Source organism: Malus sylvestris, chromosome 17 (assembly GCF_916048215.2).
Source record: "Malus sylvestris chromosome 17, drMalSylv7.2, whole genome shotgun sequence".
Taxonomy (NCBI): domain Eukaryota; kingdom Viridiplantae; phylum Streptophyta; class Magnoliopsida; order Rosales; family Rosaceae; genus Malus; species Malus sylvestris.
This window is the reverse complement of record NC_062276.1, coordinates 2,536,134-2,562,912: the sequence shown is the minus strand read 5'-3', so window position 1 is coordinate 2,562,912 and position 26,779 is coordinate 2,536,134. Positions and strand designations below refer to the sequence as shown.

Below are 26,779 nucleotides of genomic sequence, written 5' to 3'. Positions count from 1 at the left end.
AGTTAAATGGGATTAGCTCGGACTCGTGCCGACTAAGTCCTTTGCTCGCTGATCTTAGCTAAACCCCTCGAAAACTATAGGATTGCTAATCCCGTCTCCACCACCACCAACATCCTGCGAACCCAGTCATCAAAATCTAGCCTTTTTGCCAATCTCCATCATCCTGGGAACCCAGCGAACCCAACCCCCTATTTGCTTCCCGACGAACCCACAGCCCAAATTTCCCGATGAACAGACAAAAGAGGGGACAGTGGTACATATGTGAAACAGAAGAAAAATGAAGGGGGAAGGAGGAGACGGAGGGCCGGAGTAAAAAATGGAAAATGATAAAGAGAGAGGCATAGATATTAGAGAAGAAGATGAGTCTAGAACAAATGGAAAATGATAAAGAAATAATAAAATATTAATTGATATAGATTAAATATAAAAAATATATTAATAAATATAGATTAAATAATATAATATTATAGTCTTGCTTCTTAGTCCGACACTGCATCAAACGCTTCACTAAGTTAGTCCAGCTTAGTTTAGTCTAAGCCAGTCCAATTTAGTCCCTGAAGCTAGTCCAGTCCAAGACAGTTCGATGCAACAAACGCACCCAAAGTGTTTTTTAGAATCCATTTGAATTTTTATTAATGTTTGGTTTTTAAAACATTTCACAAAAAATGTTTTCAGCTATTTTAAAAACACTTTCAAACGAATTAAATTTTGAGGTGATTTTCTAAGAACTCAGTAGTCAAGGGAACTCCATATATCATAATACAAAATAAGAGAATAAAATATTTTGCTTTGAAATTGATTTTATATAAAATTTCAACCTCTTCAATCACGTTTTATCTTACACTTTTACGTATCGATGCATGATTTAGTTGAGATACCACACACTAGCACCAAAAAGTCCTTCATGTTTGAACATATTTAACGGATGGCTTTTAGCCAGGCTAGAAGAACATCTAGCCCTAAGTTGCAAAGAAAAGCTTTATACCGCATCCAATCAGCCTAGGCTAGTTGGAATTCAAGGCTCCCTGTGAGGCCAAATTAGCCCCAATTCTTGCCCGGACTCTTTTAGAGGACGGTTTAGGACACCACAGGTAGCCAACGAAAACAAGTCACTTAACACTTTTTAGCCCTTAATCTTTCACACGATTAAAACAGCTAAATTTCATGAATAATTGCATATTAAGAGGTCAAATAAAGCATCTTGCCCCTAACCCTTGTCCTTCCCACTATACTTGCTCTTAGAGTAGACTTATCCAAATTCAATTGGAGGTAGATTGTTTGCATTCTTGTTACCGTGCCCTTCCCATTCCCTTTTATTTGTGCGGTCACGGTTAAGCCACGTTAACATTTTATATTCCTATTGTTTTTTGTTTTATTATCTCTATTAAAAAAATAAATATAAAATATTGACGTAGCTTAACCGTGACCATATAAATAAGAGAGGATGGGAATGACACGGTAACAGGAAGGCAAACAATCCGCCTCCAATTCAATTTGTGCCCTTTGTGATTCTGCAGAGGCTTTTGAGCCGCCGGGCCGGAGAAATTTGGTGGTTGTGTCCCGTGCAAGTGGTGAAGGGCTCTTTGTACTTTGGTGGGCACACGTGATATGCATTTGGTCAAAAAGTGCCCAAGCGCCAACGACACTTACCCGACAAGGTATACACTTGGGGGAGGAGGTCACTATTTCATTTGAGGTCTTCAACTCGAACTTGAATTTCGACAGAGACAATACTTTTGTTCGCGACTCTCTCAAGTAATGAATAGGAACATGACTGGATATATCAAGTGTTATAAATGACAAAACAAATGATGGGATACTTGAAATAAAATAATTTCAATAAATTGTTTTGTAACACTTGATATACCGCACCTTATTCCCGGTATAATAAAAAATTTTGTCAAATAATGGTGATGCTCACCATCCAATTTATAACAAATAAATGAGTTTAAATTTTAAAATCTATGTTGTTGTTAGATACAAATTTTAAAATTTAAATTCATCAAACGATAACATATATGGTTATGAGAATGGTAAGCAAAAATACACCATCGACAAAAAGAAAATACAAACGTGAACTTGATTAATTATTGAAGGAAACCAAAATAGTAATCCACAAAACCACAATCCTAATCCACTCACTTACGTGGAAGATACATCCAATAATTGGACCACATGGCAAATACAAAATTGTTTAAGTTATCTTGTGGAGGTGGTATCCAGGCGGCGGGAATGACAACTTACCCAAAAAAGTGGCATCAAGACAAGTTTTTATGTCTATTATTGTTCTAAAAATTCTCGCTTACCATCATGTAGACCATGTTTAGTCGTCAATGTCCAACGTCCGATTAATCTCTAGGTATTTGAAAATTAAGAAATGACGAATATACCTCCTTAGGGGTCTATATAGCATGCCTTCTCCATCTAGACCCGCTTAGGTCGTGACGACATGACTCTCACTTAAACAGAAATCGACAACTTTCTTTTTCCATCTTTTTTTTGTTCAATAAATTATAAGAGACTTGCTGAATACTTGGATGAACACTTATTATTTGCTTGTTCTCATATGTTCTAATACTTCAATTTGTATGTCATTTTATTTTGCAATTTATATATCTCAGTGTAATTATGTATTTTTATTATTATAATTAGGACATTTATTTATACAATATAAATAAATTTATTTAAATCCACCTAGTCTACATCGACCTTGCCTAGACCCCATCTTAACCGCTTAGGTGCTAAGCCCTAATATACTACCTGATTAGCGTCTATCGTTTTTAAAACGTTGATGTCCATATTTGAAAAAGTTTGCAAAATCGAATTGAACCCCTATAATTTATAACTTATAATGTTTGTCATAAATGCAATCGTTGAGTTTTTACAAACCGTGCACTCGAAAAATATTATAAATAATTTGACAAGGACGTTACAATTTTTTTTTTAAGATGTAGAATAAAAAAAGTCAAAAGATTACCACACTGAGATTTGGAAAATCTCTTAAATGTTTTTATGCAAACTTTAAGAAAAAATAAATATTAATTTTAAAAAATGAATAAATAAAATTTTAAGAAATTGCCGAATTTTTCAAACTACTTTTTGAGCAAATTGCCGAATAGTACAAGTCCATGTTCTTTTTAAGGCCAGGAGGATCCTCACCGAATCTTCAAATCATATTCGTTCATCGTATATCGTGCGGTTAGAAATTATTGTAAATTTTTTAATTTAAAATTGAATATAAACATTATCTAATAAAAAACGACCATAAAATATACGATGAACGAATATAATTAGAAAATCTTAGGAATCCATACAAAAAAGATCAGACGAGAATCCTCACCCCTTTTAAGGCTCATACCAAACAATCAAACCTAGCCGGGGTTTATAACAAAAAGCAACTGATCCAAAACGGGCCTCATCCACTCAGTTGACAGCCCAATAAATTTGGGCTTTTTATTTACGTACCCAACTTGTGACTTTGATACATAAACTAAGCCCAATTAAACTCGGTTCTTTCTTCCTGGTCAGTAAGCTCGGCTCACTGTTTGTGGGGGAGAAAAGTGGGGTGAGCTCGGAACTGCATAACGGTGAATTTAGTGGAAAGTCAGTGGGAGGACGGCGGAGATGGAGAGTCCGGTCGCCACCGTGACTCAGCGCGATCAGTGGATGGTGGAGAGTCAGGTCTTTCGGATCTACGAACTCTTCGGCAACCTCCCACCCAAAGCCCAATCCGTCATGTGAGAAAAAAGCTTCCTTCTTTCCACTCTCAGTCAATCCTTTGGGTTTACAAAGAATTTCCCTTTTGTTTTTTTTTCTCGATACGAGCAATATTCTACTTTAAACTAATCTAATTAAACTGCAGGAAGGAGATTCGAACTTTGTTTTTTTTTTTTTTTTTAATTGTTCGTTTTTGTTGTAGAAGTTTGGTGAAACCGAGCGCAGTAGCGTTCTAAGATTTATAGAGCCAATCCTACTTAGTGGGATAAAGCTTTGTTGTTGTTGTTGTTGTTGTTGTTGTAGATTTTGATTATTTTCTTTTTCTTTTGTTGGGTTTTTGGTTTTTGAAGGATTGAGCTTCAGCGTGATAGTCACATAGAGTATTTAACCAGAGGCCTCAGAGGACTCCCTTCCTCCTTCTGCGTTTTGGATGCCAAGTATAACTCTCTCTCTCTCTCTCTCTCTCTCTCTCTCTCTCTCTCTCTCTCTTTCTGGTGATTTTTGAGCTGAATTTCATGGTTTTGTTTTGATTGAGGTTTTGATTTTTATGGCATGTCCAATTGGTGTGTACATTTGTTTGCAGTCGGCCTTGGCTTTGTTACTGGATTCTGCACTCATTGGCTTTGCTAGAGGAGTCTGTTGACGATGAACTGGAACATAATGCCATTGACTTCCTAAGCCGTTGTCAGGTTTGCGAATAATCGATTGGAATGTAATGAAAGGCCGGTGTTTTAGTTTGCTTCACCACTAAGAACAAAGAAAAAATTGATCTTTAGGGTTTTGTTAGCATAGAATGGTATGTTTAGATTGTCACGAAGTTGTGTTTTGCTTCCAGGACCCAGAGGGTGGATATGGTGGCGGACCTGGACAGGCAAGTATATTGGTCTCAGTATTTGACGTTGTGGCTTCCAATGTCGATATCTCTTTGTTTAACTCTGCTGGTGTCAGTTGTGATAGCTTGACCAGGCTTATACAACATAGTGCTTTGCATTCTTTTGGTTACAATAGTTAGCTGCGTTCCTTGATTTCTCAGATGCCACATCTTGCAACGACTTACGCTGCAGTTAATGCACTTATAACTCTCGGTGGTGAGGAGGCGCTTTCATCAATTAATAGGTGGTCAGTTTATGCCCCATTTAAGGGAAAAATTCTTTTTCACAACAGTGCAATTCATAGCCTTCTGGAAGTGATTTGACATGTTTTTTTTTTCCTTTTCAGAGGTAAAATTTACAAGTTTTTGCAGCAAATGAAACATCCAAGCGGAGGCTTCAGGTTAGATATCACATTGATTTGTGCGGTTCTATAGTTTGAAGACTTATTTGTACAATGATCATTTCAATACCTTTGATGTACTTTTACCATCACTAATTACTTCTTCTTAGGATGCATGATGGTGGAGAAATTGATGTCCGGGCTTGCTACACTGCGGTTTCTGTTAGTCTCTCTCTCCGTCTATCTACACACACACACACACACAAACACAAATACATTGGCGCAGAGTACTAGTCTGCGCGTCCTTTCTAATGCTTTATAGTTCTGTTCTTTGTTACCGGCTTGCTATATGCTTGCTTAATTTTCATCATGACAATTTTACTCGTCGTTGCAGGTAGCAAGCATTTTGAACATTTTGGATGATGAACTGGTTCACAATGTTGGAAGCTTCATCTTAAGGTTGCTTACCGAGTCATTCATTTTATTGAAAATAAATTTAGCTCTGTTTGATATTTTGAAGTATGCGTTGTATTGTTGTTGTGCTATTGTGGAGTGCTTGCCCAATGGTCCTTGATTCTTTCACATCTGTTTTTTAATGACCTTCTTTCTCTTGCCTTTGATTGCGTTAAGTCATGGACTGAAGATTTTCTTCTTGATACGAATGGCATTATATCTTGGTTAAATTAAACGTCCTCTCTTTGTAGTTGTCAGACATATGAAGGTGGTATTTCTGGGGAGCCTGGTGCTGAAGCCCATGGTGGGTATGTTGCAGACTTACATGTCAATTTTTTGCCTGCCTATCTTTATGTTCTTCCCATTTACACATTCGGAAGATTGCATATACTACTAATGTCAAATCATGTGAAATATTAGGACGATGTATTTTCACTTCCTTTTCCATTTTCCATTCGCTCACATGTCAAAATACATGTGTGCATTCCTTTGGAGCCTTTCATAGATCCGATTTTTTTTTTCCTTCAGGTACACTTTTTGTGGGGTAGCTACAATGGTTCTAATCAATCAGGTCAATCGTTTGGACTTGCCTGGACTAATTGTAAGCAAATTTTCATCTCTTTTGTGCTATGCAGATTACAGATATTTATAACTGCTTCTAAATGTGAAAATTTGTTTAGTTATTTGTATATCTGCTTTTATTCTGCTGTTTGAGTAGTTTGTTATTGTATTAGGATTGGTTGACATTTCGACAAGGGAAAGAGTGTGGATTTCAGGGGAGGACTAATAAATTGGTCGACGGTTGCTACTCCTTGTGGCAGGTGATTCTTTGTCTTTTCTCCTTGAGGATCCTTCTCAATCATAGTTGAATGTATTATGTTAACTATTCAGTGACCAGGGAGGTGTTTTTCCAATATTACAAAGAGTGCGTTCAACTATTGATGAACAACTCGCACTTCGGGATGATGGAGGACAGTGTACCAAGGATGGCGCGCAGACTTCTACAACATCTAATATATCTAAAGAGGGGAAAATTTTTGAAGGCACTACATCACCAGGAGGTAGGCTGACAGTGACTTGGGCGCATTTAAGCTTTTGTCCATCTATCCTTTACAACAGATTCACCTCTTTAAACCCATATTTTATAATTTATGTGTTATGGGGTTATCTTATAAATTTATAATTTTCCCGTTCTTATATGCATGGCTAAATGTTTCGTGTGCAGTGAATTTGAATGACATCGGCTATGATTTTCTCAAGAGGCCTGTAATATCGGAGCCACTTTTTCACAGCATCGCATTGCAACAATATATACTTTTATGCTCACAGGTTTGATATTTAAGATCGAACTTTACACTGTGATTACCGGATGCAAGATGCATCTCAAGCAATGTTATCTTAATCGGTCATATTTCTAATTTGTAAGGTTCTTGCTTCCGAGGGGGTTACATATCTTTGATTTTGTCGATGCAGGAGGAGGAGGGTGGAATGAAAGACAAACCCGGGAAATCGAGAGACTTTTACCACACATGCTACTGTCTAAGTGGTCTTTCTGTATGTCAACACATATGGTCGAACGACGAAGACTCCCCGGTGTTGCCTAGGGCAGTCATGGGTCCCTATTCCAATTTGTTGGAACCTATTCATCCCCTCTTCAATGTTGTCCTGGAAAAATACCATGAAGCAAGGGAATTCTTTACAAGAGACTGAGCAATAAACTCCTCGGCGGAGGAGTTCTTCGGTCCGGACGCCCGCACCACGTGACTTTCTGGCCAAGACTCGTTGGGCGGGGCCGCCTTCCGATTGCTTAAGGGCTGGATGAATGATGCATAATTTAGGCTTGTAACATTAATAATTAAGGGCATGATGTTTCTGTACTTGTATGAATCATGTATTCTTATTAATGTCAAAGAAATAATCTAATACTGCATTAATCCAATCGATTTGTTTATGTTTTCTCAGGACGAGTCTTGGTGCAAAAGAAATGTTGCTTTTTTGTGACAAAAATGTCATAGGTTCGGGTCGTGAAAACAGCTTCTTTGTAAAGCATGAATAAGACTATTTAAGATAGACGTTTCTCTTCTGATCCTCATGAAGTGCGGAGCTTTGTCGGCTTCGGTTGCCCTTTTATTTGTTTCTGTTTTCAACTGATTTTAACAGGTTTTATTCCTCACCGCCCGGAACCATTTGTCGAGCAGTTAGCGCTTGGCGGTGTCACTGGTGGTCCCATTGACACCAACCACGATAGCAACATGAACAAGTTTAGGAGAAAACTTCCCAACAGATCCTTTCCGGATCCTTTTGGTGAGGATCCTAAGAATCTGTGAATCATGTTCATTCATCGTACATCGTGCGGTTAATTTTTGTCAAGTTCTGTTTATGTTTATTTTTAAATAAAAATATTTAAAATGATTTCTAATTGCACAATGTACGATAAACATATACGATTTACGGATCTCCGGAATCCTCACAAAAAGGATCCGGATTCGAAAACTTCAACCCAATTGTGAAATGCTTGCTTAAGTTTAAAATACTAGGCAATCAACTATTGGTTTGGGATGCAGCTATTAACCTTGTGCCAAGACGTCATTGTGACTATATCAAAAACCAAAAGCACTGTAATATGAATTACGAAAAACATAAAACACATAACGTGGTCATTGATTAGGAACGCTGCGTTTTTTATGAAAATGTTTTTGAAACCATTAGAACAAATGAAACTTTAACAAAAAGCTCATGATACAGTTTATTTTAATGAAAAATCATATTTTTACATTAAAAAGTCAATTCTAATGTTATTCACTTTACCCTTTATTTTGTTCTTATCGTTAAAACTCAAAATTTTCAAACATTCTTCATTAGTTTCCTTATTAAAAATCTAAACGGAGCCTTGAAAAATTGTGTGATTGTCGTGGATGACACAATACATACCGCTACAATGGTATTTCTATATTTGTTACGTTTGATCTTGTTGTATTGTAACAATTTGTGCTTTTTAGGAGCTAAAATGGATTTTAGTCAAGAAAAAATCGTCTAACTACGTTTAGCAGAAATTCTAAGTATTTTTATAACCCAAAATTAATTTCACCAAAAACGTTTTCAATCATTTTAAAGAGTAACGCTATTCATGCCATACTTTTGTACCACATTTTCATACCACCTTAGGTGTCATTTAATGTGGATAACTACATCGTTTGAATGAATCAGATTTTTTAATTTAGTTCATTATTTAATAAACTAATAATTAAGAAAAACTAGTTAATATGTCACCTAATATGGTATAAAAACATGATATGAATAACGTTAAAAGTATCTTTAAAAACATTTTCAACCGAGTTATTTATACTTAAAATTTGAACAAGTCATTTATGTGAGTCGGACTCTGGTTACACGTGGGTATCTTCTGTGCAGGGAATGAGAAAGCAACAAGTGGATTTGTTTTCTTTTGGTCACAAACTCAAGAGTCCCACACGAAAATATGGAAACAGTTTCAGACGACCAACCAGAAGCACCACCACAACACAAAGAAGAAGAAAAACACAACGAAAAACAAGTGCAAGAGGACGAGGAAGAAGAAGATGATGAAGAAGAAGAAGAAAGGCAGAGCTTCCCAGAAACACCATCCCCTCTGTGCCAATCACCATCTCCTCTATTCCAATCACCATATCCACCTTCCGGTTCTCCAACATCCTCCTCAGCACATCAAACCTTTCACGCTTATGAGCTAAGAGTCGCACCTGCAGACACCAAGCCAGAGATGAGTTTGATGGGACCACGGCGGTTGGGGAAGAGAGTGGCGGTAGAATTGGTGGAGGTTCGGGTGCAAGTGTTCGAACTTTGAGACCCAAGTTGTCGATACTGAAGAGGTCGAGGAGGGAGAGCGTGGTGAGGAGGGTTTTGTTTGGGTTAAGGATTTCTGGGTTTGTGTTGTGTTTGATCTCTTTCTCGATTATGGCGGCTGACAAGAACCAGGGTTGGGCTTTAGATTCCTTGTATCGCTACAAGGAGTTCAGGTTTGTCACTTGTCAGTTAAGCACCCATATCGAGAAAACGAAAATATCACTGTAACGGCATGCAAGTCAATCACACACAGCCGTCCGTTTGTACTCTAATGAAAGTGTGTCATTGTCTTGGATAACATAATACCGTATACCACTATAGTGGTATTTCCGTTTTTGTTACGTTTACTCCTATTGTATAGTAACAATTTGTGTTAAAAGGGTTTTCAGTCAATAAAAAACCGTTTATGTTTAGCAGAAATTCTAAATACGTTTTCTAGAAAAAGAAAATCACTTCTAATATAAACGCTTCTAAGCAAGAGTGTTTTTTAGAAAAGCAATCACCATTTCATGGTAATTTTGTTGAATTATTAGTGTGTTTTTTTTGGGGCAAAAAGTAGTGGGTTTGAGGAAGATAATAAAAAGGAAGTAGATTATTAATTGGATTTGTGAATTTGATGTGAATTTGCAGGTTCTGCTTGGCAGTGAATGTGATAGGATTTGTGTATTCGGGGCTGCAAACTTATGATTTAACCTATTTCTTCACCAGTGGAAAGCATGTAATCCAGCACCATCTCCGCTATTACTTTGATTTCTTGTTGGATCAGGCAAGTGATTAATTTTAGTATTATACTTAATTATTCTACCTAATCTAGCCCCAGAAAAATTGTTGCTTTTTCGGAGGGTTGAAAATTTTGTATAAGGCAGCCGGAGCACGCGACCTGTCCGACTGTGCTCACAAAAAACGCAATGGGATCTTGTTTTATTATCATTCTCGGTGTAAGAGTTGTCATAGCTATCTACTGAAGTTTCTCTCCCGGTCCAGACAGAATCGCATCATGAGATAATACTGGATCAATTGGCTCTCGACTTTTTTTTAGGGGTGTGCTATCCACACACCCCAAATTACTTCTCACACACCCCTTGTTAATTTCTGTCCGTTGATCTTCTTCAATTCATCCGATCCGACGGTCGAAAATTAGAAAGGTGTGTGAGAAGTAAAATGGGGTGTGTGGATATCACACCCCTTTTTTTTATCCCACCTTTTTTTATACCTTTTCTACTAGCCTTTTTGCCCAATAATGATTCTACATTTCCATTTGTGTTAATATTTTTTTTAGAATATCTTAAAACAAACATATTAACATTAGCACAATGGAAAAGTTACTTTTCTGTTACGGTAAAACCACTGATTTGAGTCGTGAAAATAGCATATTTGTAAAGCAAAGGTAATGTTGCGTACGATAGATGATCACCTCTGACCCTTGCAAAGCGGTGAGCCTTATTAGCTTGGGGTCACTCTATCTTAAAGCAAACATATTGGAATGACTTGTGTGATTGCTTAAAAATGTTAAACAACTTAAATTAGTACAACGTATAGAAGGGCAAAGATTTTCACACTCCTGGGTTTTGTTCTTCTGCACTCGTATCCTTGTTTTTATGTGGTCGCGGATTCTCCAAGCGTAAAAATAAAAACCCAACACATATTCTGCATTCTGATTACTTGCTGTATCCTCTATGTTATGTTATGTTATGTGAAATTTATTAGTTGAATGGTTTTGGTTGGCATGTTTTTGAAATATTTGATTGGTTGCTTTAATCATTGGACTCCACAAGAAGATAAAAAAATTATTAAATGACATTATTATTTATCATATCGGGTGGAGCAAAATATTGTACAAAATGTCAAATTGTCACATAAGCTATCAACTATCATTTTGATGTTTAAAATTTGACATCTTCTTTGGAGATGCTCTAAGCATGGGACAATTTATAGCCACGATTTCAAATTTGTTTATGATTCTAATTAAGAAAGAGCTAGGTAGTTCCTGGGATTGATATATGGAAGAATATATGAAGGAATAATATGGCTGAATATTTCGTATGTATTGAAGAGAGGGTAAGTAGCCCATATATATACAAATACAAATAGAAAAGTCAAATCCCGATTCTAATCCTATAAAGCCGTGATCCACAATACATGGAATAGCCTTTCCTAGTTTAGACAAATACAATATTATACATTAATTACAATATATTCTTAATACTCCCCCTCAAGTCGGAGAGTGAAGATTACGAACGCCCAACTTGTCTCGCAACTTCACAAATTGATCCTTCCCTAAAGCCTTTGTAAAAATATTAGCTAACTGGAGGAGTGTAGGCACATACATAGGACGAATTATACCAGCTTGTAATTTTTCTCGAACAATATGGCAATCTATCTCAATATGCTTGGTACGATAGTGAAAAACAGGATTTGCTGCCATGTACAAGGCTGCTTGATTATCACAAAATTATGAAGCGGGAGTCCTCTACTTTCTCTAAGATTGTATCTCTAAGGTCATTGGCCATAGAATGTACTTCCTCTAAAGTATTCTCTCTAGTCTTAAAATCATCAGACACGGACGATGATATGCAATGTGTCGTGAGGATATCCAGCGTCGCTGCCTTGGCAGTTTTTGTTTGCAGAACAACCATCTGCGCGTGAAGTATGCAATTCACAATTCAGCCAAACAAAGAAAAATGCATAGCATGCATGCATGCATATATCCATGTATTTGTGTGTGCCTGAGACAAAGAAACATAAAAAGAACCTGATTGTATTCGAGGCGGAACTTAAGGTACTCGTCATCACAATTCTCAACCATGCTGGCCAAGTTCTTCAGATTCTTCACGGGCATACCATTGAAAGTAAGAACCTGCACATAAAGCAGAATAATTTACACAAGTGTATCAGATGTTAATGTCAGCAACAAGTACCTAGCACAATTTGAGCAATGTCAACCATAAAACCAGGGTAACAAGAAACTATACTAATATCCAAAAGCATGAGAAAGATAGAATGCGAGATATAAACCTGAGAAACAACAACGAGCTGTTCGTCAATAGACTGTACCATTGCATGTAAATGCTTGTCCAACAGTTTGATTGGAACGTCAAATATATTTCCAAACTGGAAATAAGAAAAAACCAAGGTTAAGATCTAGCAACATAGTTTTTATCTAATATGTTCGTTTTACAATTAAACCTGGATACATTTGGCAGAAATTATTGAAGGCATGGTTAAAGTTGAAAGCAAGGGCACACCTCGGAACGCAGATATGGAAGGGATACAGCTGTGAAAACAAAAGGAGGTTTTCCCTCAATGTGCGACGGGATGAGTTCCTTGTGTTTTGCAAGTTTAATGTTGAACTCAAGTGTCTCAAAGTTCGGAAGAACTTTTACTAGAGCACGCATTGTCACCTATGTATTTTTGAAAGACAAGGAAACTGAAACCTATGCGCTCTCCATGCCTGAATGGAAATAAAAAAAAATTACAAAAATTAGTGTTATATCAAGAAGCTTATGGAACACTTCATCTGGGAATGTTCAAATGCCACTCTTCTATAAATAATCACCAACACACGCGTGAACGCAAAATCGACTAGAAAAGAGAACAGCTGCTTTCAAAACCACACAAAGAGAGAGTAATGCTTTCTTACATGGAAATTTGAAGGAAACTGTGTTCATGACTCAACCATCTGGATTCATTAATCAAGATCACCCCAATCATGTCTGCCATTTAAAGAAGTCTCTCTATGGATTGAAAAAGGCTCCAAGAGCTTGGTTTGAGAAGCTACAGTCTACATTAATTTCTATCGGATTTCAAGCCTCTCAATCAGATCACAGTTTATTTGTCATTCACAAACTAGTTCTAGTTCTAGTTCTAGTTCTTGTCTATGTGGATGATATACTTGTGACTGGACCTTCTTCAATTGCTTGCAGTGATGTGATATCTCAGTTAAGTGTTCAATTTCCTGTCAAAGACTTAGGAGATCTTCATTACTTTCTTGGGTTAGAAGTACAAAGGTCTTCTGTAGGAATTTTTATTCATCAGTCTAAATATGTATTAGACTTGCTTAAAAGGACAAAAATGGATGGAGCAAAGCCATGTGTTACTCCTCTAGGTTCTGCCAAACTTGACAACACTGGTGCATTGCTTGAAGATCCTGCATAATATATAACAATTGTTAGGGCTCTTCAATATCTTACTTGGACAATGCCTGATATTTCATTTGTTGTTAACCTTGTCTGTCAATTCATGCATTCTTTAAGAGATCAACATCTTCAAGCTGTAAAACGGATACCGCGATATCTCAAAGGTTCTTTTGGTCATGGTTTATGGTTTCCAAAGGTTTCATCCTCTCTTACATTCAACCTTTTCTGATGCTGACTAGGCCGGTTGCTCTTGGGATGGACGATCAACTGGGGGTCTTTGTGTCTTTATTGGCCCTTCACTCATTAGCTGGAGTGCAAACAAGCAACACATTGTTGCCCGTTCATCCACAGAAGCTAAATATAGGTCTTTAGCTCATATAGCCACAAAAATCACTTGGATATGTCAATTGTTTACTAATATTGGTTTTCAGTTATCTGTTTTACCTCAAATTTGGTGTGACAACATCTCTACAATTGGTTTAGCCTCAAATCCTGTCTTCCATGCTCGGACCAAACATGTCGAAATTGACTACCATTATATTAGGGAGCTTGTTCTTGCCAAGCTTCTCACAGTTCAATTTGTATGTAGTCAAGATCAGCTCATTGACATCCACACCAAATCACTTTCTCGACAACGGTTTCTTGATCTGATATCCAAGCTTTCACTTCAACCTTCTCTGTTTAGCTTGAAGGGGTGTGAAGAGAATAATAGAGGGTCAAAAGTTAGTGTTAGTTAGAGTTACTGTAGTAATAATTCTTTTACCTTTCTTTTGTGGTAACTTCAGTTAGGTGTTGTTATATATACTCTATAAAATTATTATCTTGAGTTAATGAGAAAAATTTCATTTCCTCAATAGGTGCTTGTTGTTGACATTAACATTGGATACGAGGACATTGTGAACACTCAGGTTAGAGATATGTTACACTACGATGATGTGATGAAATTTTTGAACTTCCACTTTAACATACTCATTCAAAGCATTTGGTTTCCGTGTAGGTTCTTGCTTTCAATGGTAAGCCTGTGAAAATCTGAAGCGTCTGGTTAGCATGGTGGAGAATTGTGACGACAAGTACCTAAAGTTTGATCTAGAATACAATCAGGTTTCTCTCTCTCTCTGCACAGGCTTTGTACTTTTCGTTTGGTGGCTGAATCGCTTAGCTCTCTGTGCAGATGGTTGTACTACAGACAAAAACCGCCAAGGCGGCAACTCTAGGTATACTCCTTACACATTGCATACCTTCAGCTATGTCCGATGACCTTAAGTCTTAAGCCTTGAAAGGAGACCTATTCCCATAGATGAAGCTTAGAATGCTCATAGAAGGAAGGGAAACATTTCATTCTCCTACGGAGAACAGAAGCCGGGAATTAATCTGCCATTTCTGTCATAATCAGCTTCTCGAAGTATCTGCAGACGTTCGACCGCGTGATAACGAGGACTTCCCTATGTTTTTGTATTCATATTAGCCAGTTCTTGTTACAGAGCAGAAGAAAGCAGCGAGGAATTGAAGTTCGGTTTTTCCTAGGATTAGTTAGCATCATCCTTTCTGAGTTTTGTCAGTTTTAGTACCAGCTAAAAACATGTGAGATGTTCATCATGTAACATTTTTACCGGCTGATTTATTTGAGAATAATACTATACAAGTTGGATGGATTGTACTATAAAATTGAGGGTTGCATTGACGGAAAATTCTACCATACAAAAATGTACGTTATATGATCTCTTATTGTTTACTTAGGAAATGGTTTTGATTTGTGACTAAACGGGTACGCTCGGGAGGTGCCGATCCCTATTAAAATTCTTCAAATTCTTGACTTCTCATGTGTTTACTCGGAAGTTGATTCCGATTTCCGACCTCTTATGCTTTTTACTAATACATTTGTGAGTTTTATGTTCCAATTTGTTATCGAATGCAAATGCATTCTCTGTATTTGGATAATTTTATTTAAAAGCTCAAAATTTGAATTTCTTTTATTAAACATCCATGCCTTTTAGAATTTTGATCAAGACGCTTTGGTACATTAGGCCACATAAGTATTTCTTATATTTTAAATTAAAAATAATAATTGTATTTTTTAAATTAAAATTTTACATATTGGTTTCTAAATTTTGTTGCAGTCATGTTAGATGTCATATCCCGACCCGGGGTCCACCACATCCAGGGCCCGCTCCACCACCGTAGCACGATATTGTCAACTTTGGGCCCCAACTACGCTCTCACGGTTTTGTTTCTGGGAATTCACACGAGAACTTCACAGTGAGTCACCCATCATGGGAGTGCTCTCGTGCACTACTCGCTCCCAAAATGCCTCGTGCTAGGTAGGGATGAGAATATATACATATAAGGATCACTCCCCTGGGCGATGTAGGATCTTATAATCCACCTTCCTTAGGGGTCCGACGTTCTCGTCGGCACACCACGGCCAGGGTTAGGCTCTGATACCAAATTGTCACATCCCGACCCGGGGTCCACCACATTCAGGGCCCGCTCCACCACCATAGCACGATATTATCCGCTTTGGGCCCTGACTACGCCCTCACGGTTTTGTTTCTGGGAACTCACACGAGAACTTCCCAGTGGGTCACCCATCATGAGAGTGCTCTCACGCGCTACTCGCTTAACTTCGGAGTTCAAATGGAACCCGAAGCCAGTGAGCTCCCAAAAGGCATCGTGCTAGGTATGAATGAGAATATACATATAAGGATCACTCCCCTGGGCGATGTGGGATCTTATATTAGATTAGGAATGCGATTGTGTAAATCCTAATATATCTAGAGATATCTTTGAATATTTAATATCCTATTAGTTGTAATCCTAAAAAGGTAAGGAATTAGCATTCCCTACTACTATAAATAAAGGCACAATGTGATGGAATAGAGCACACCTCACAATTACACTTATCTCTCTTCTCTCTCTATGCCGCACCCCATCTCTCTCTGGCCTCTATAATTGTTCATTAAATTATGCCTACATCAAATTTGTCCTTTTAATTAGAGAAATTTTTTTTTTATCCGGCCATTTTTTTTATTCATGTGTTTTAGGAGTTGTAGACTCTTTTTTAGGAGATAATTTTGGTTTTTTCGCTCAACATATTTATCCAATTATCTCTTTTAATTTTTGTTTTCGTTCAAAACATTTTTTTATCCTAAAATTGAAAAAAATAATTGGAATGATGGACGCTTAGATTTTTTTCTTTGTTTATTATTTAGTATACTTTTTGTTAGATAATTATTTTGTATACATTTGAATTTGTAAATATTGTTGATTAGTGATAATGGTACGTTTATTGTTGGTTATCATATATTGGTTTTGTATTGATTGGTACGTTTATTTTTAATTTTTGGGTGTACATATCATTGATTGGTACGTTTAGTTTTGGCTTTTGGTACATTTAGTTTTAGCTTTCGGTACGTTTAGTTTTGTTCTCGTTGATTTATAGGTTTTTTTTCACGATTTTGTTATGATTGTTTTTGTATACATTATGGATTGTACCATTTAGTATCATATGGGTACGATTAATATTATACATATCGTTGATTGGTACATTTACTTTTGTTGTTCAACGTTGTTTACTAGTACGTTTATTCCCGGTTTTAATAGGTTTGTTTTCATACATATATTTTTTATTGGTACGTTTGTATTATTCTCGATGTTATTTTCTTATATGAATTACTACAAATATCTTAAATGGTATTTTATTTCTTCATTGAAAGGAAAAAAAAAATCAAACGGCACGGTATTCTATTCCTTAATAAATTGTATATAATCATTTTTTTTGTATAATTATCTTTAGAGGGAATCAAATAGCTAGATTGTAGGAAATTTGTTTCAATATCTCTGGATTTTTTCCTGACGTGAAGAATTTAGGCAGTGGTAAGATTTGTAATTTTGGTACAAATAAAGGATAGTTATGATAGATGAGACTCCAAATTTAGGCAGTCCTAAGATCTGTAATTTTGGTACAAATAAAGGATAGTTATGATAGATGAGACTCCAAATTTGTAGGAAAAAATGTTTAATTAAATCTCCAAAACCAACAAATGTTTAGTCTCTAGAGTTGAAAACTCAAGCACTTATATCAAAACGCCCATTTTCCAATTCACAACTTCTTGCGTCCCATGTAAACATACTTCGAATGTGTTTTTCATTTCAACCAATCCACCCAAACTCAAATCAACCCATCTTTTCTTTTAAGACTATTTTACATTACTCTAATATAACTGAATTTTAACTCAAATACATAGGAAGCACGTCGGCTCTGGGCAATGCGAAATCAACCCACCTTGACTAGACTAATAATAATAAATGTTAATGGGACTCTCTCAAAAATAGGCTCTCTGTCACGTTATACTTTTAACGTCAATTTGTGTGCCAACATATAAAACATTGTGCTAAAGAAGGCGGCAAACAGTTTATGGAGAGTCTCTTTCTTTAGAGAGTCCCCTTAGCATTCCTCTTAATAACAAGGTTTTAAAAAACGCTAGGCGCTCCTCGGGCGGTGGGCGGTGGGCGGTGGGCCTAGCGCCTAGGCGGTTAGACAGACGCCTAGGCGAATTTATTTAAATTTATTATATATCTTGTAAATAAGTGTCTATTTACACTTTAAAAAAAAACTATACTTCTATAGATAATAAAAGAACGATAAAATGCAAAAATAAAAGTAAGAGAATACACAAAGTATATAAATCCAAAAAGACCTTGTATGTTTAGTTTTTTTTTTTCTTTTATTTTTTTTAGTCAACCTTGTATGTTTAGTTATTTACAAAGAAAACCCTAACCTAAAGATGATAAAAGATTCGACAACCATCTCCTAGATATTTTGTTTAATTTGTTATATATTCTTAATCCATTGTTTATTAAAAAGTAAGGTTTTTTCTTTACACTCCCATCTCACGACAAAAGGTGTTTGTAAGGTTTAGGCCCACCTCACGACACGTCATCAGAAAACACCAAATATTGTCTTGTCCTCTACTGGCTTCCTCTACTTTCTTCTCACCTACCAATCCATTACGCTCCCATCGGCAGAGGAAATTTTTTTCAGTATGGGCGATACATTTGTGAGTTTTATGTTCCAAATCGTTATCGAATGCAAATGCATTCTCCTGATTTTTCCAATTCACAACTTCTTGCGTCCCATGTAAACATACTTCGAATGCGTTTTTTCGTTTCAACCAATCCACCCAAACTGAAATCAACCCATGTAAATACGTATGAAAGTCAAACACCAGATGTCTGATCGATCATTGACGTCTATCTGCCAACTAGAAATCTTCGATATGATTGTTTGTGGCTGGAGAATTCACTTACATTGCATAAGTGGTATAGTGTATTTTCCAACAATGTAAAAGTAAAGAACTCATCCTGTAATCTCACTTCGTGGAAATTTGGTCCACTTTATTTGATGCGGCAAATGACGGTGATAGGAATCGGTGAAATAACATTTGATACACTTTTGTAAATTATTCTGCTTTATGTGCAGGTTCATACTTTCAATGATATGCCTGTGGATAATCTGAAGAGCTTGGCCAGCATGGTTGAGAATTGTGATGACGAGTACCTTAAGTTCCGCCTCGAATACAATCAGGTCATTTTTTTGTTTCTTTGTCTCATGCACACATAAATACATGGATATATGCATGCATGCTATGCATTTTTTCTTTGGTTGGCTGAATTGTGAATTGCATACTTCCCGCACAGTTGGTTGTTCTGCATACAGAACATGCCAAGGCAGCGACGCTGGATATCCTCACAACATTGCATATCATTGTCCATGTCTGATGATCTTCAATTGAAGTATTCGCTTTATTCTTTAAGATCATCAGACATGGACCGAGTGGTCCCTTTAATATCTTTATTTTAAGGCCCATAACCTGGGCTTTTTTTTCATCTTTCTTGGGCTCTTGTCCTATTTGGCCTTTGGACTTTTTTTTTAAAATTTTTTTTATGTACCTAGTTATTTGGGTTTTTTGGTTTTTGGTGCCCCTTCAATTTTGGGCCCTGGACAGTTGCCCCTGTGGCACTGGGCCAGGGCCAGGCCTGCTCTCAACCCATTTGATTTCATTTCAAGAGGATGCTTGGCTATTTCAGGACTTTGAGGCGCCGTTTGGTAGGCTGGATGTGATAGGTTGTGATCAATTAAAATGTACTTGAGTTCAGTCCGTTGTTTATTGTGTCAAAATGTTAAATGGACAAGACTGAACAGAATGAGTTATGAATCCACAATAGAGTGAGTTATCTAATATATCATTATACATAGGTTACAAGTCCCATCTTACAAGTCTCTGCTGATCCAATCATATTCCTAAAGCCAAATCTCATTTAGCCCACCCAACGAGCTCTGATCTCCACCCCTGTCAAGCTGTCAACCTCTCTCTCTCTCTCTCTCTCTCTCTCTCCCCATTTTCGTTAATGCATAATTAGTTTGTGATTTGGAGGTGGTTAGGTTAGTTGACTAGAGTAGCATGCACATTACCCCTTACATGTTTGAATCCCCGAAGATTAGTTTAGAGTATCGCCAAATTGGTGCATCACCAAAATTCAAAGGCCTACAATGTTCTAGCAAATAACAAATGATGTCCATATTTTATATTTTCATGATTAATTTTTTTGTTCGTTAAGTACTTCTAACAAGCAAGTTAGAAGCCTATACCGACGGAATGTTGTGAGAAAGCAATAACCGTGCTTATTCTTCTAATAAAGAAATTAAACTTTATTTTAGAAAGCGATTAATCCACTACTACTAGTATAGAAGATCCATTAACACGCACGACTACCTATATAACAAGTTGCCTCTAGCTTCTGTCTCACTGCTGACTTTATGAAATTAATTTTTCTTTTCATATACTTTTTATTACGAAAAACTCAAATGTGGGACACATTTTTTTGATTAAAAGACGATATATTTCATACCAAGGCCATAAACTAGGCTAAACAATACAAGGAAAGAGGAGGTCCTCCTCCAGAAGATCACAAATAAACAGAGGAGGATTGCCAAACCAAGTACAATTACTCTCCGGATGGAGAGCAAACCTAGCAATTCTATGAGCTACAAAGTTGGCATCACGACGAACATGGGCAATAGAAAACTTCAACGATCATTTCTATAAAAAGCTTGGCATCTTCTATAATAGGTACAATAGTCGACAAATCAGTAGCAGAATCATTCAACATGGGGCACATAAGTCTAAAGGTCCAAACTACAGGTCGAAGAGAGACACCCACACCACACCAACCTTAGCTAAATAGGGGTAGCTGTTATTGAAGATGAGACAGCTCCCACTTAATTAGTTGAAATCCACTTAATTAATTAAAAACACCTTCTCTTGGTAGTTGATAAACTTGTTTGTTGCTGCATCCTTTTTAGATTCCCTATCTTCGAATTGGTGCCTCACCTGCTAATTCTCTTTCGATAATTAATTGGCCGAGCAAAATCGTAACATCGTTGCCCAATATTTCCTTGAAAATTATACTAATTATCCTGCTAATACAGTGATACGGTATCTTAATCACAAGTCTATTTATTTCATTTATTATATAATTTTTACTATATAGTCATGCGACAATAATTGAATTAAGCTTTTTTTTTTCATTTGCATCGAATTTTAGATTTTTGACCTTCACATCGATACAAGTGTTTTCATTTCACGTATTACACGAATAACCACTTGTTACAACAATACAGATGAACAATAAGTTTATATTTTCCTAACGTCGCATACACAAACTAACTGCATTGTGACACTATTTTTAATAAAGATGAGGTTTATTATTGTATTAGGGATCCACATATATTAGAGTGTTTGTCAACAATGTTATCAGGTTTGTGCATCTAAATACCATTACTCTTGTATTTGATGGTGTAATAAATAGAAAGGAATTAGTAGATGTCCCACACTTACCACCACGACAAGTGGCCCAATGGAAAAGTGCGAACAACAATTCTCTAAAGAAAATAACGAGAGGTCTTGAGTTCAATATTTTGTAAATTGTCAATTTGCTTGATTGTGATCATCGGTAGGATGCAATTTCCAATTAGTTTTCTTTAAACCTGAAAGAAGTGGATAACAGTGGCTCGCCACCAGTTGTTCCCTTTAAAAGAAAACAAAAAAATAGATGTCACCAACCATATCAATCATTTGATCTTTGTCTAAACTTTTGTTCCATGACCGTACTACAAAATAAGATTCTTTCCTTAATTTAAGCGACCAACAGTGTCTTATTTTCCAAATAGCCCCTCCATTGGCCAACAATCTCCCCCTCAATTGGGCCTAGAAAAATATTTTATCCTTCTAATTTTGACTTACTTGGGCCCACAAAGTCCAGTTAGCTCATGGCCCATTCCATCGAGCGGCGAACCAGCTGAATCCAGCTGGACGTGGTCCACGTGGAATCTGGAAAAGCGGGACAATCATTAAGTCGCGGTCCCTTAAAAGCCGGAGGCTTCTTCGCTTTCCCTGCTGCCACGTGGTAAAGTGAGATCAAAGTTCGTAATCCTGTAACAAACCGCGCTGTCATCCGAGCATTTTCCACTGCCTTTCGGCGTTGAAAAGCTCGTTATTCCCGCCAACTTGCGACGTCACAGCGAAAAAAGGCAAAATTAATATATAAAAAAAGAATTAAAAAAGGCGAGTTAATTACATATTTGTCACCTTCAGATTAGTGGTTGTTTCACTTTCATCCTCTGTTTACTTTTTCGTCCCAAATCAGCCACTAAATTTTTTCAAAATGAGATTTAATATTTAGACCACATTGACGTCATTTACGAAATTTGACATGATATTAATAGCTGATATAATTTGATTCAATCGAATTTTGGGTTGGAAAGTGTCATGGTATTTAAAAAATAGCTAAATATTATCATATCAAGTCAGTAAGAATTGAAATAGAAAGATAGTTTTACGAGTCATACAATTTTACTACAGATAAAAAATAAATTAAACGATACCGACTGATTTAGTTTTGTTGAGTCCGTTGTATTTTAACTAAAAAACCAACACCTAGACATAAGTTGTCTGATCGCATACCATAAGATGGATTACACTTTGGTGGTGAAAGCATATGAATTAACGAGTTGTAATTCAGAAAGTGATCATATACGTTTTTTAGTCACTTTTTGTCTTTGTTAAACATGTATCCAAAAATTAGAGACCCATTAGAATGGGGAACAAATCCCCTCATAAGCTTAGGAGGCTGAGCCTCATGAGCAACCTATCCGGACCGTTGAAATTTGATCAAACGACTACAAACAGATGACCTCTCTAAAAGTTATAATAATTACAGCCGTTGAATCAAGTTTCAATAGTTAATATGGGTTGCTCAGAGGCTCAGCCTCTTAAGCTTAGAAGGGGATCCGTTCCAATTAGAAAGAAATAAAAAAGTTCAAAGGGCCAAAGTAAAAACTTAATAAATTTAAACATAAGAAAATTAGAGGAAGAGAGAGAAAGAGGGGAGTGGGAGAGAGGTCGCCTTCCTCATTGCTTCAACGTTCCAACTTTATGCAACCCCACACCTTGTAAACTAATATATTCCCAATTCAATTCATTCCATTTTCCAATTACCCAATTTGCCCTCGCTCTTCGTCTCTCTACTGTCTTCTTCTTCTTCTTCTACCCCTCAGGCTGTTACATAGCACCCTGAGAAGAAGAGGCCTTCAAAGTTTCAGACTTTCGCATTAACTCGCATTAATTTTCAGGTAATTAACGACTCATTTATTATTTCTATTTTTTTTTCGGTATTTGTATTGGGTTTTCTCTGTTTTTAATGGGTTCTGATTGTTTTTGTTTTTGCTTTTATGTATTAAGAACTTCACCATTTGTGGCAATAACCGTAGCTTTTGAATTTCGTTTTCTTCTGATATGATCTTTTGCTTAAGTAAGTAATCTGGAGTTTTTTTAAAAGAACCCAGTTTTTGGATTGGATTTGTTTGTTTGTTTATTTGACTGTTTCTGGGATGGCTGCAAGATAATCACGGTTTAGCATGTCTGTGACTGCTTCAGGAAGAGTTAAAAAACAAGTTCTTCAGACTATGTTTGGTTAAAAAGTGCTTATGGGTCATAGAAGCGCTTTCTGGCAGATGCTTCTTCGAGTTTTATTAAGTGTTTAGTATATTGTACAGCAGCAGTCCCAAACGAGTTGGGCTTGTTTGTGAGTGCTTTCGAATGACTGAAAGTACTTTTGGTAAAAATGTTTTTTAACCAATCTTCAGTAAAAACCCAAAAAGTACTTAAAAGTGTTTCTTACACCAGTGCTTTTGAAACTCAAAAACATTTTATTTAATAGCACATTCTGTCATTTTAGAAGCACTTCCAAACGAGTCTGTTAAGTGATGATTTAAAGTGCTTTTGTGTCGTAGAAACAATTTTTAGTGCTTCATGGAGAAGCACTTGATTAGTTGATTTAGAGGTTAATTGGTTATCGCCTATTTCCATTTATTCATACTGCAGCACAACTGCACAAGCACAAATCAATGCCCGGACTAGCTATGGATGCTATGAATCGAAACGGCGATGTAGATGAATCAAATGGAGATTATGCGCCTCAAAAGGAAAGCTACAGCCAGCAGGGCTCTCCGAGAAGTACGTTGAGTTCTCGGAGTGGCTCCATCGGTATGGCTATGAATGGCGGGATTGATACCTCTATTGAGCAGTTATATCACAACGTCTGCGAAATGCAGAGCTCGGATCAATCCCCTTCCCGGGCCAGCTTTGGATCGTTCGGTGGGGAATCGAGGATTGATTCCGAGCTAAACCATCTTGTCGGATATGCTCGACAGGATTTGGAGATAAGGAAAGAGGTTGTTGTGGAAAACAAGGAGGAGGGTGTTTGTAGTGACTCAACTCCTGAGAAAGCAAATGTATCGGATGATAAACGGTCTCCAACGAAAGCGAAGTCTCCATCTGCGAAAACAAGTCCGAAGAGCAAATCTCCTGATGAGAAGCCTCCGCATCCGAGAAAAGGCAATGCACTATTGTCGAAGAACAAGCTGAGGAGTTTTGTTTTACGCGGCAGTCTGAGGTTTCAGAATGGAGTCGATGATCATCCTCCTGAAGCCGTGTTGGAAAACCCTGATCTCGGGCCATATTTGCTCAAGCAAACAAGGGAAATGATTGCTTCGGGCGAAAACCCCAAGAAGGCGCTTGAGTTAGCTCTCCGTGCAGTGAAAGCGTTCGAGAAATGCACTAGTGAGAAGCCTAATTTGGAGTTCGTTATGTGTTTGCATGTTTTGGCAGCAATCTATTGCAGCTTAGAGAAGTACAATGAGGCAATTCCAGTCCTCGAGCGTGCCATTGATATTCCGGCGATAGAGGATGGCGATAACTATGCACTAGCAAAGTTTGCAGGGTGCATGCAATTAGGTGACATTTATGCAATGACTGGTCAGATTGAGAATTCAATTTTGTTCTATACAGCAGGTATGGAAATTCAAAGGCAAGTTTTGGGAGAAAAGGACCCGCGATTGGGTGAGACGTGTCGTTATGTAGCTGAGGCACATGTGCAAGCATTGCAATTCGATGAGGCTGAGAAGCTCTGTCAGATGGCTCTTGAAATCCACAGGGAAAATGGTTCTGCTTCGCTTGAGGAAGCGGCAGATAGAAGACTCATGGGACTGATCTGTGACTCAAAAGGAGATTTCGAAGCTGCTCTTGAGCACTATGTTTTAGCAAGCATGTCAATGTCTGCCAATGATATGGAAGCGGATGCAGCATCAATCGATTGTAGCATTGGAGACGCGTATCTATCTTTGGCGAGGTATGATGAGGCGGTGTTTTCTTACCAGAAAGCACTCACTGTGTTCAAGACAACGAAAGGAGAGACACATCCGACAGTAGCTTCTGTTTACGTTCGTTTAGCTGACTTGTACAACAAGATCGGAAGGTTTAAGGAGTCCAAATCGTACTGCGAAAATGCACATCGAATTTATGGGAAACCTAATCCCGGAATCCCCTCAGAAGAGATTGCTGGTGGTCTCATTGATGTTGCTGCAATCTATCAATCCATGAATGATCTGGAACAAGCCCTGAAGTTGCTCAAGAAGGCTTTGAAAATCTTCGGCAATGCTCCGGGCCACCAGAGCACAACTGCAGGAATTGAGGCTCAGATGGGGGTAATGTACTATATGATGGGAAATTACACTGACTCATACAACACATTCAAGAGTTCCATAACAAAGTTCCGCGCCACGGGAGAAAAGAAATCGGCATTGTTTGGGATTGCACTGAACCAAATGGGGTTGGCCTGCGTTCAGCGGTTTTCGATCAACGAGGCTGCAGACTTGTTTGAAGAAGCCAGGAACATCTTGGAGAAGGAGTATGGACCTTATCACCCTGACACATTGGGGGTTTACAGTAATTTAGCTGGCACATATGATGCAATGGGCAGGTAATATGTTCTTCCTTGTTTTGGCATTCGTTATTCTCGTTCTATTTCAGATTAGATTAGAATATCGCTTGAAAAAGTATTTAGCATGCCCTTTGTATTTTCGTGACGAACACAGGTTGGATGCCGCCATCGAGATTCTGGAGTATGTTGTTGGCATGAGAGAGGACAAGCTTGGAACAGCAAATCCGGATGTGGCGGACGAGAAGCGGAGGTTGGCGGAGTTGTTGAAAGAAGCCGGCAGGGCTAGGAACCGGAAACCCAGATCGCTGGAGACACTTCTCGACACCAGCAAACCCCCACAGATCATAAAACACGACATCATCGAGGTATTGTGATGGAATGAAGTATGTAGGATCATATGTAAAGATTTTTAGGTGGTGGATGGAAAGTCAAAAGGAAAAAAGAGTAAATAACGAGAAAAATAGAAGGGGTTTTTGGTATGAATTTTTTGTGCAAATATTTGTTGAAGTGTTACAGAAAAATAGAAGAAGAAAAAAAAGAGACAAGGTTTGGTGATTTATTGAATTGTATTTTTCCACGTGAAGGCTTGGCGCAAAATCGAACGCAGCGGCGTTCTAGGATTCATACCGCTGACTTCACTTAGTGGGATAAAGCTTTGTTGTATCGTAGACGTGAGAAATTTCTTTGTGAGATTCTTCATTGTTAAATGTATTTGTTCGAAAATGTCAATGTCAAATACTCAATAAAGAATTGGTGGAGCATCATTTTCCATTTTTGTTGCACCAAAATGCCTGTTAGCGGAGCATCATTTTCTTCTGTAGAGTCCATTCCGAATTGTATTTTAATGATCCGAACTGTTTAGGTTCTAAAACTTTACTTGGAAGTCAAAAGCTTTTCACAGTAGTTGGGCAGCAATTGTCGTTGAGGTGGGAATACGAACATCCGAAGATATTTGCAGGGCTCAAAAGCACTTCTGGCTCAAAGCTTCCTAGTGTACAAACAAGCTAAACGGCTTTCGATTGTGTTCATGCATGCTTGGAACTCGTGACAAGCGTGCGTGATTGAAACCGGGGTACACATGT

At 37.5% G+C, this 26,779-nt stretch overlaps 3 protein-coding genes and 1 pseudogene across 3 annotated transcripts; 3 read left to right on the top strand and 1 right to left on the bottom strand.

Annotated features, from left to right (window-relative positions):
* Positions 1-3,520: 3,520 nt before the first annotated feature.
* LOC126610578 (protein farnesyltransferase subunit beta-like) lies at positions 3,521-7,343 on the top strand. The gene is made up of 14 exons (XM_050278679.1): positions 3,521-3,737; positions 4,068-4,154; positions 4,301-4,406; positions 4,553-4,588; positions 4,751-4,833; positions 4,936-4,989; positions 5,100-5,151; positions 5,324-5,388; positions 5,634-5,690; positions 5,911-5,983; positions 6,117-6,203; positions 6,281-6,443; positions 6,608-6,711; positions 6,856-7,343. The coding sequence occupies exons 1-14, from the start codon at positions 3,625-3,627 to the stop codon at positions 7,090-7,092; spliced, it is 1,317 nt and encodes a 438-aa protein (XP_050134636.1). The 5' UTR covers positions 3,521-3,624; the 3' UTR covers positions 7,093-7,343.
* Positions 7,344-8,801: 1,458 nt separating this feature from the next.
* Positions 8,802-10,000, top strand: LOC126610413 (CASP-like protein 4A3; annotated as a pseudogene).
* Positions 10,001-11,293: 1,293 nt separating this feature from the next.
* On the bottom strand, positions 11,294-12,843 carry LOC126610577 (protease Do-like 9). The gene is made up of 4 exons (XM_050278678.1): positions 12,468-12,843; positions 12,238-12,333; positions 11,975-12,079; positions 11,294-11,858 (listed from the first exon to the last, which is right to left on the bottom strand). Exons 1-4 carry the CDS (start codon positions 12,615-12,617, stop codon positions 11,667-11,669), a joined length of 543 nt encoding a protein of 180 aa, XP_050134635.1. The 5' UTR covers positions 12,618-12,843; the 3' UTR covers positions 11,294-11,666.
* Positions 12,844-22,874: 10,031 nt separating this feature from the next.
* On the top strand, positions 22,875-26,468 carry LOC126610574 (protein KINESIN LIGHT CHAIN-RELATED 2-like). The gene is made up of 3 exons (XM_050278674.1): positions 22,875-23,049; positions 23,801-25,736; positions 25,852-26,468. Exons 2-3 carry the CDS (start codon positions 23,824-23,826, stop codon positions 26,069-26,071), a joined length of 2,133 nt encoding a protein of 710 aa, XP_050134631.1. The 5' UTR covers positions 22,875-23,049; positions 23,801-23,823; the 3' UTR covers positions 26,072-26,468.
* Positions 26,469-26,779: the final 311 nt, after the last annotated feature.

Bases quoted from the DNA above. Each gene is read 5' to 3' on its own strand.
- LOC126610574 (XM_050278674.1), top strand. From the start codon at position 23,824: ATGCCCGGACTAGCTATGGATGCTATGAATCGAAACGGCGATGTAGAT. The intron at 25,737-25,851 runs GTAATATGTTCT...TGACGAACACAG, and splicing joins ACATATGATGCAATGGGCAG to GTTGGATGCCGCCATCGAGA.
- LOC126610578 (XM_050278679.1), top strand. From the start codon at position 3,625: ATGGAGAGTCCGGTCGCCACCGTGACTCAGCGCGATCAGTGGATGGTG. The intron at 4,407-4,552 runs GTTTGCGAATAA...TTTTGCTTCCAG, and splicing joins ACTTCCTAAGCCGTTGTCAG to GACCCAGAGGGTGGATATGG. The intron at 6,444-6,607 runs GTAGGCTGACAG...TTTCGTGTGCAG, and splicing joins AGGCACTACATCACCAGGAG to TGAATTTGAATGACATCGGC.
- LOC126610577 (XM_050278678.1), bottom strand. From the start codon at position 12,617: ATGCGTGCTCTAGTAAAAGTTCTTCCGAACTTTGAGACACTTGAGTTC. The intron at 12,080-12,237 runs GTTTATATCTCG...CTTTATGTGCAG, and splicing joins AGCTCGTTGTTGTTTCTCAG to GTTCTTACTTTCAATGGTAT. The intron at 11,859-11,974 runs GTTCTTTTTATG...CTTCACGCGCAG, and splicing joins TCCGCCTCGAATACAATCAG to ATGGTTGTTCTGCAAACAAA.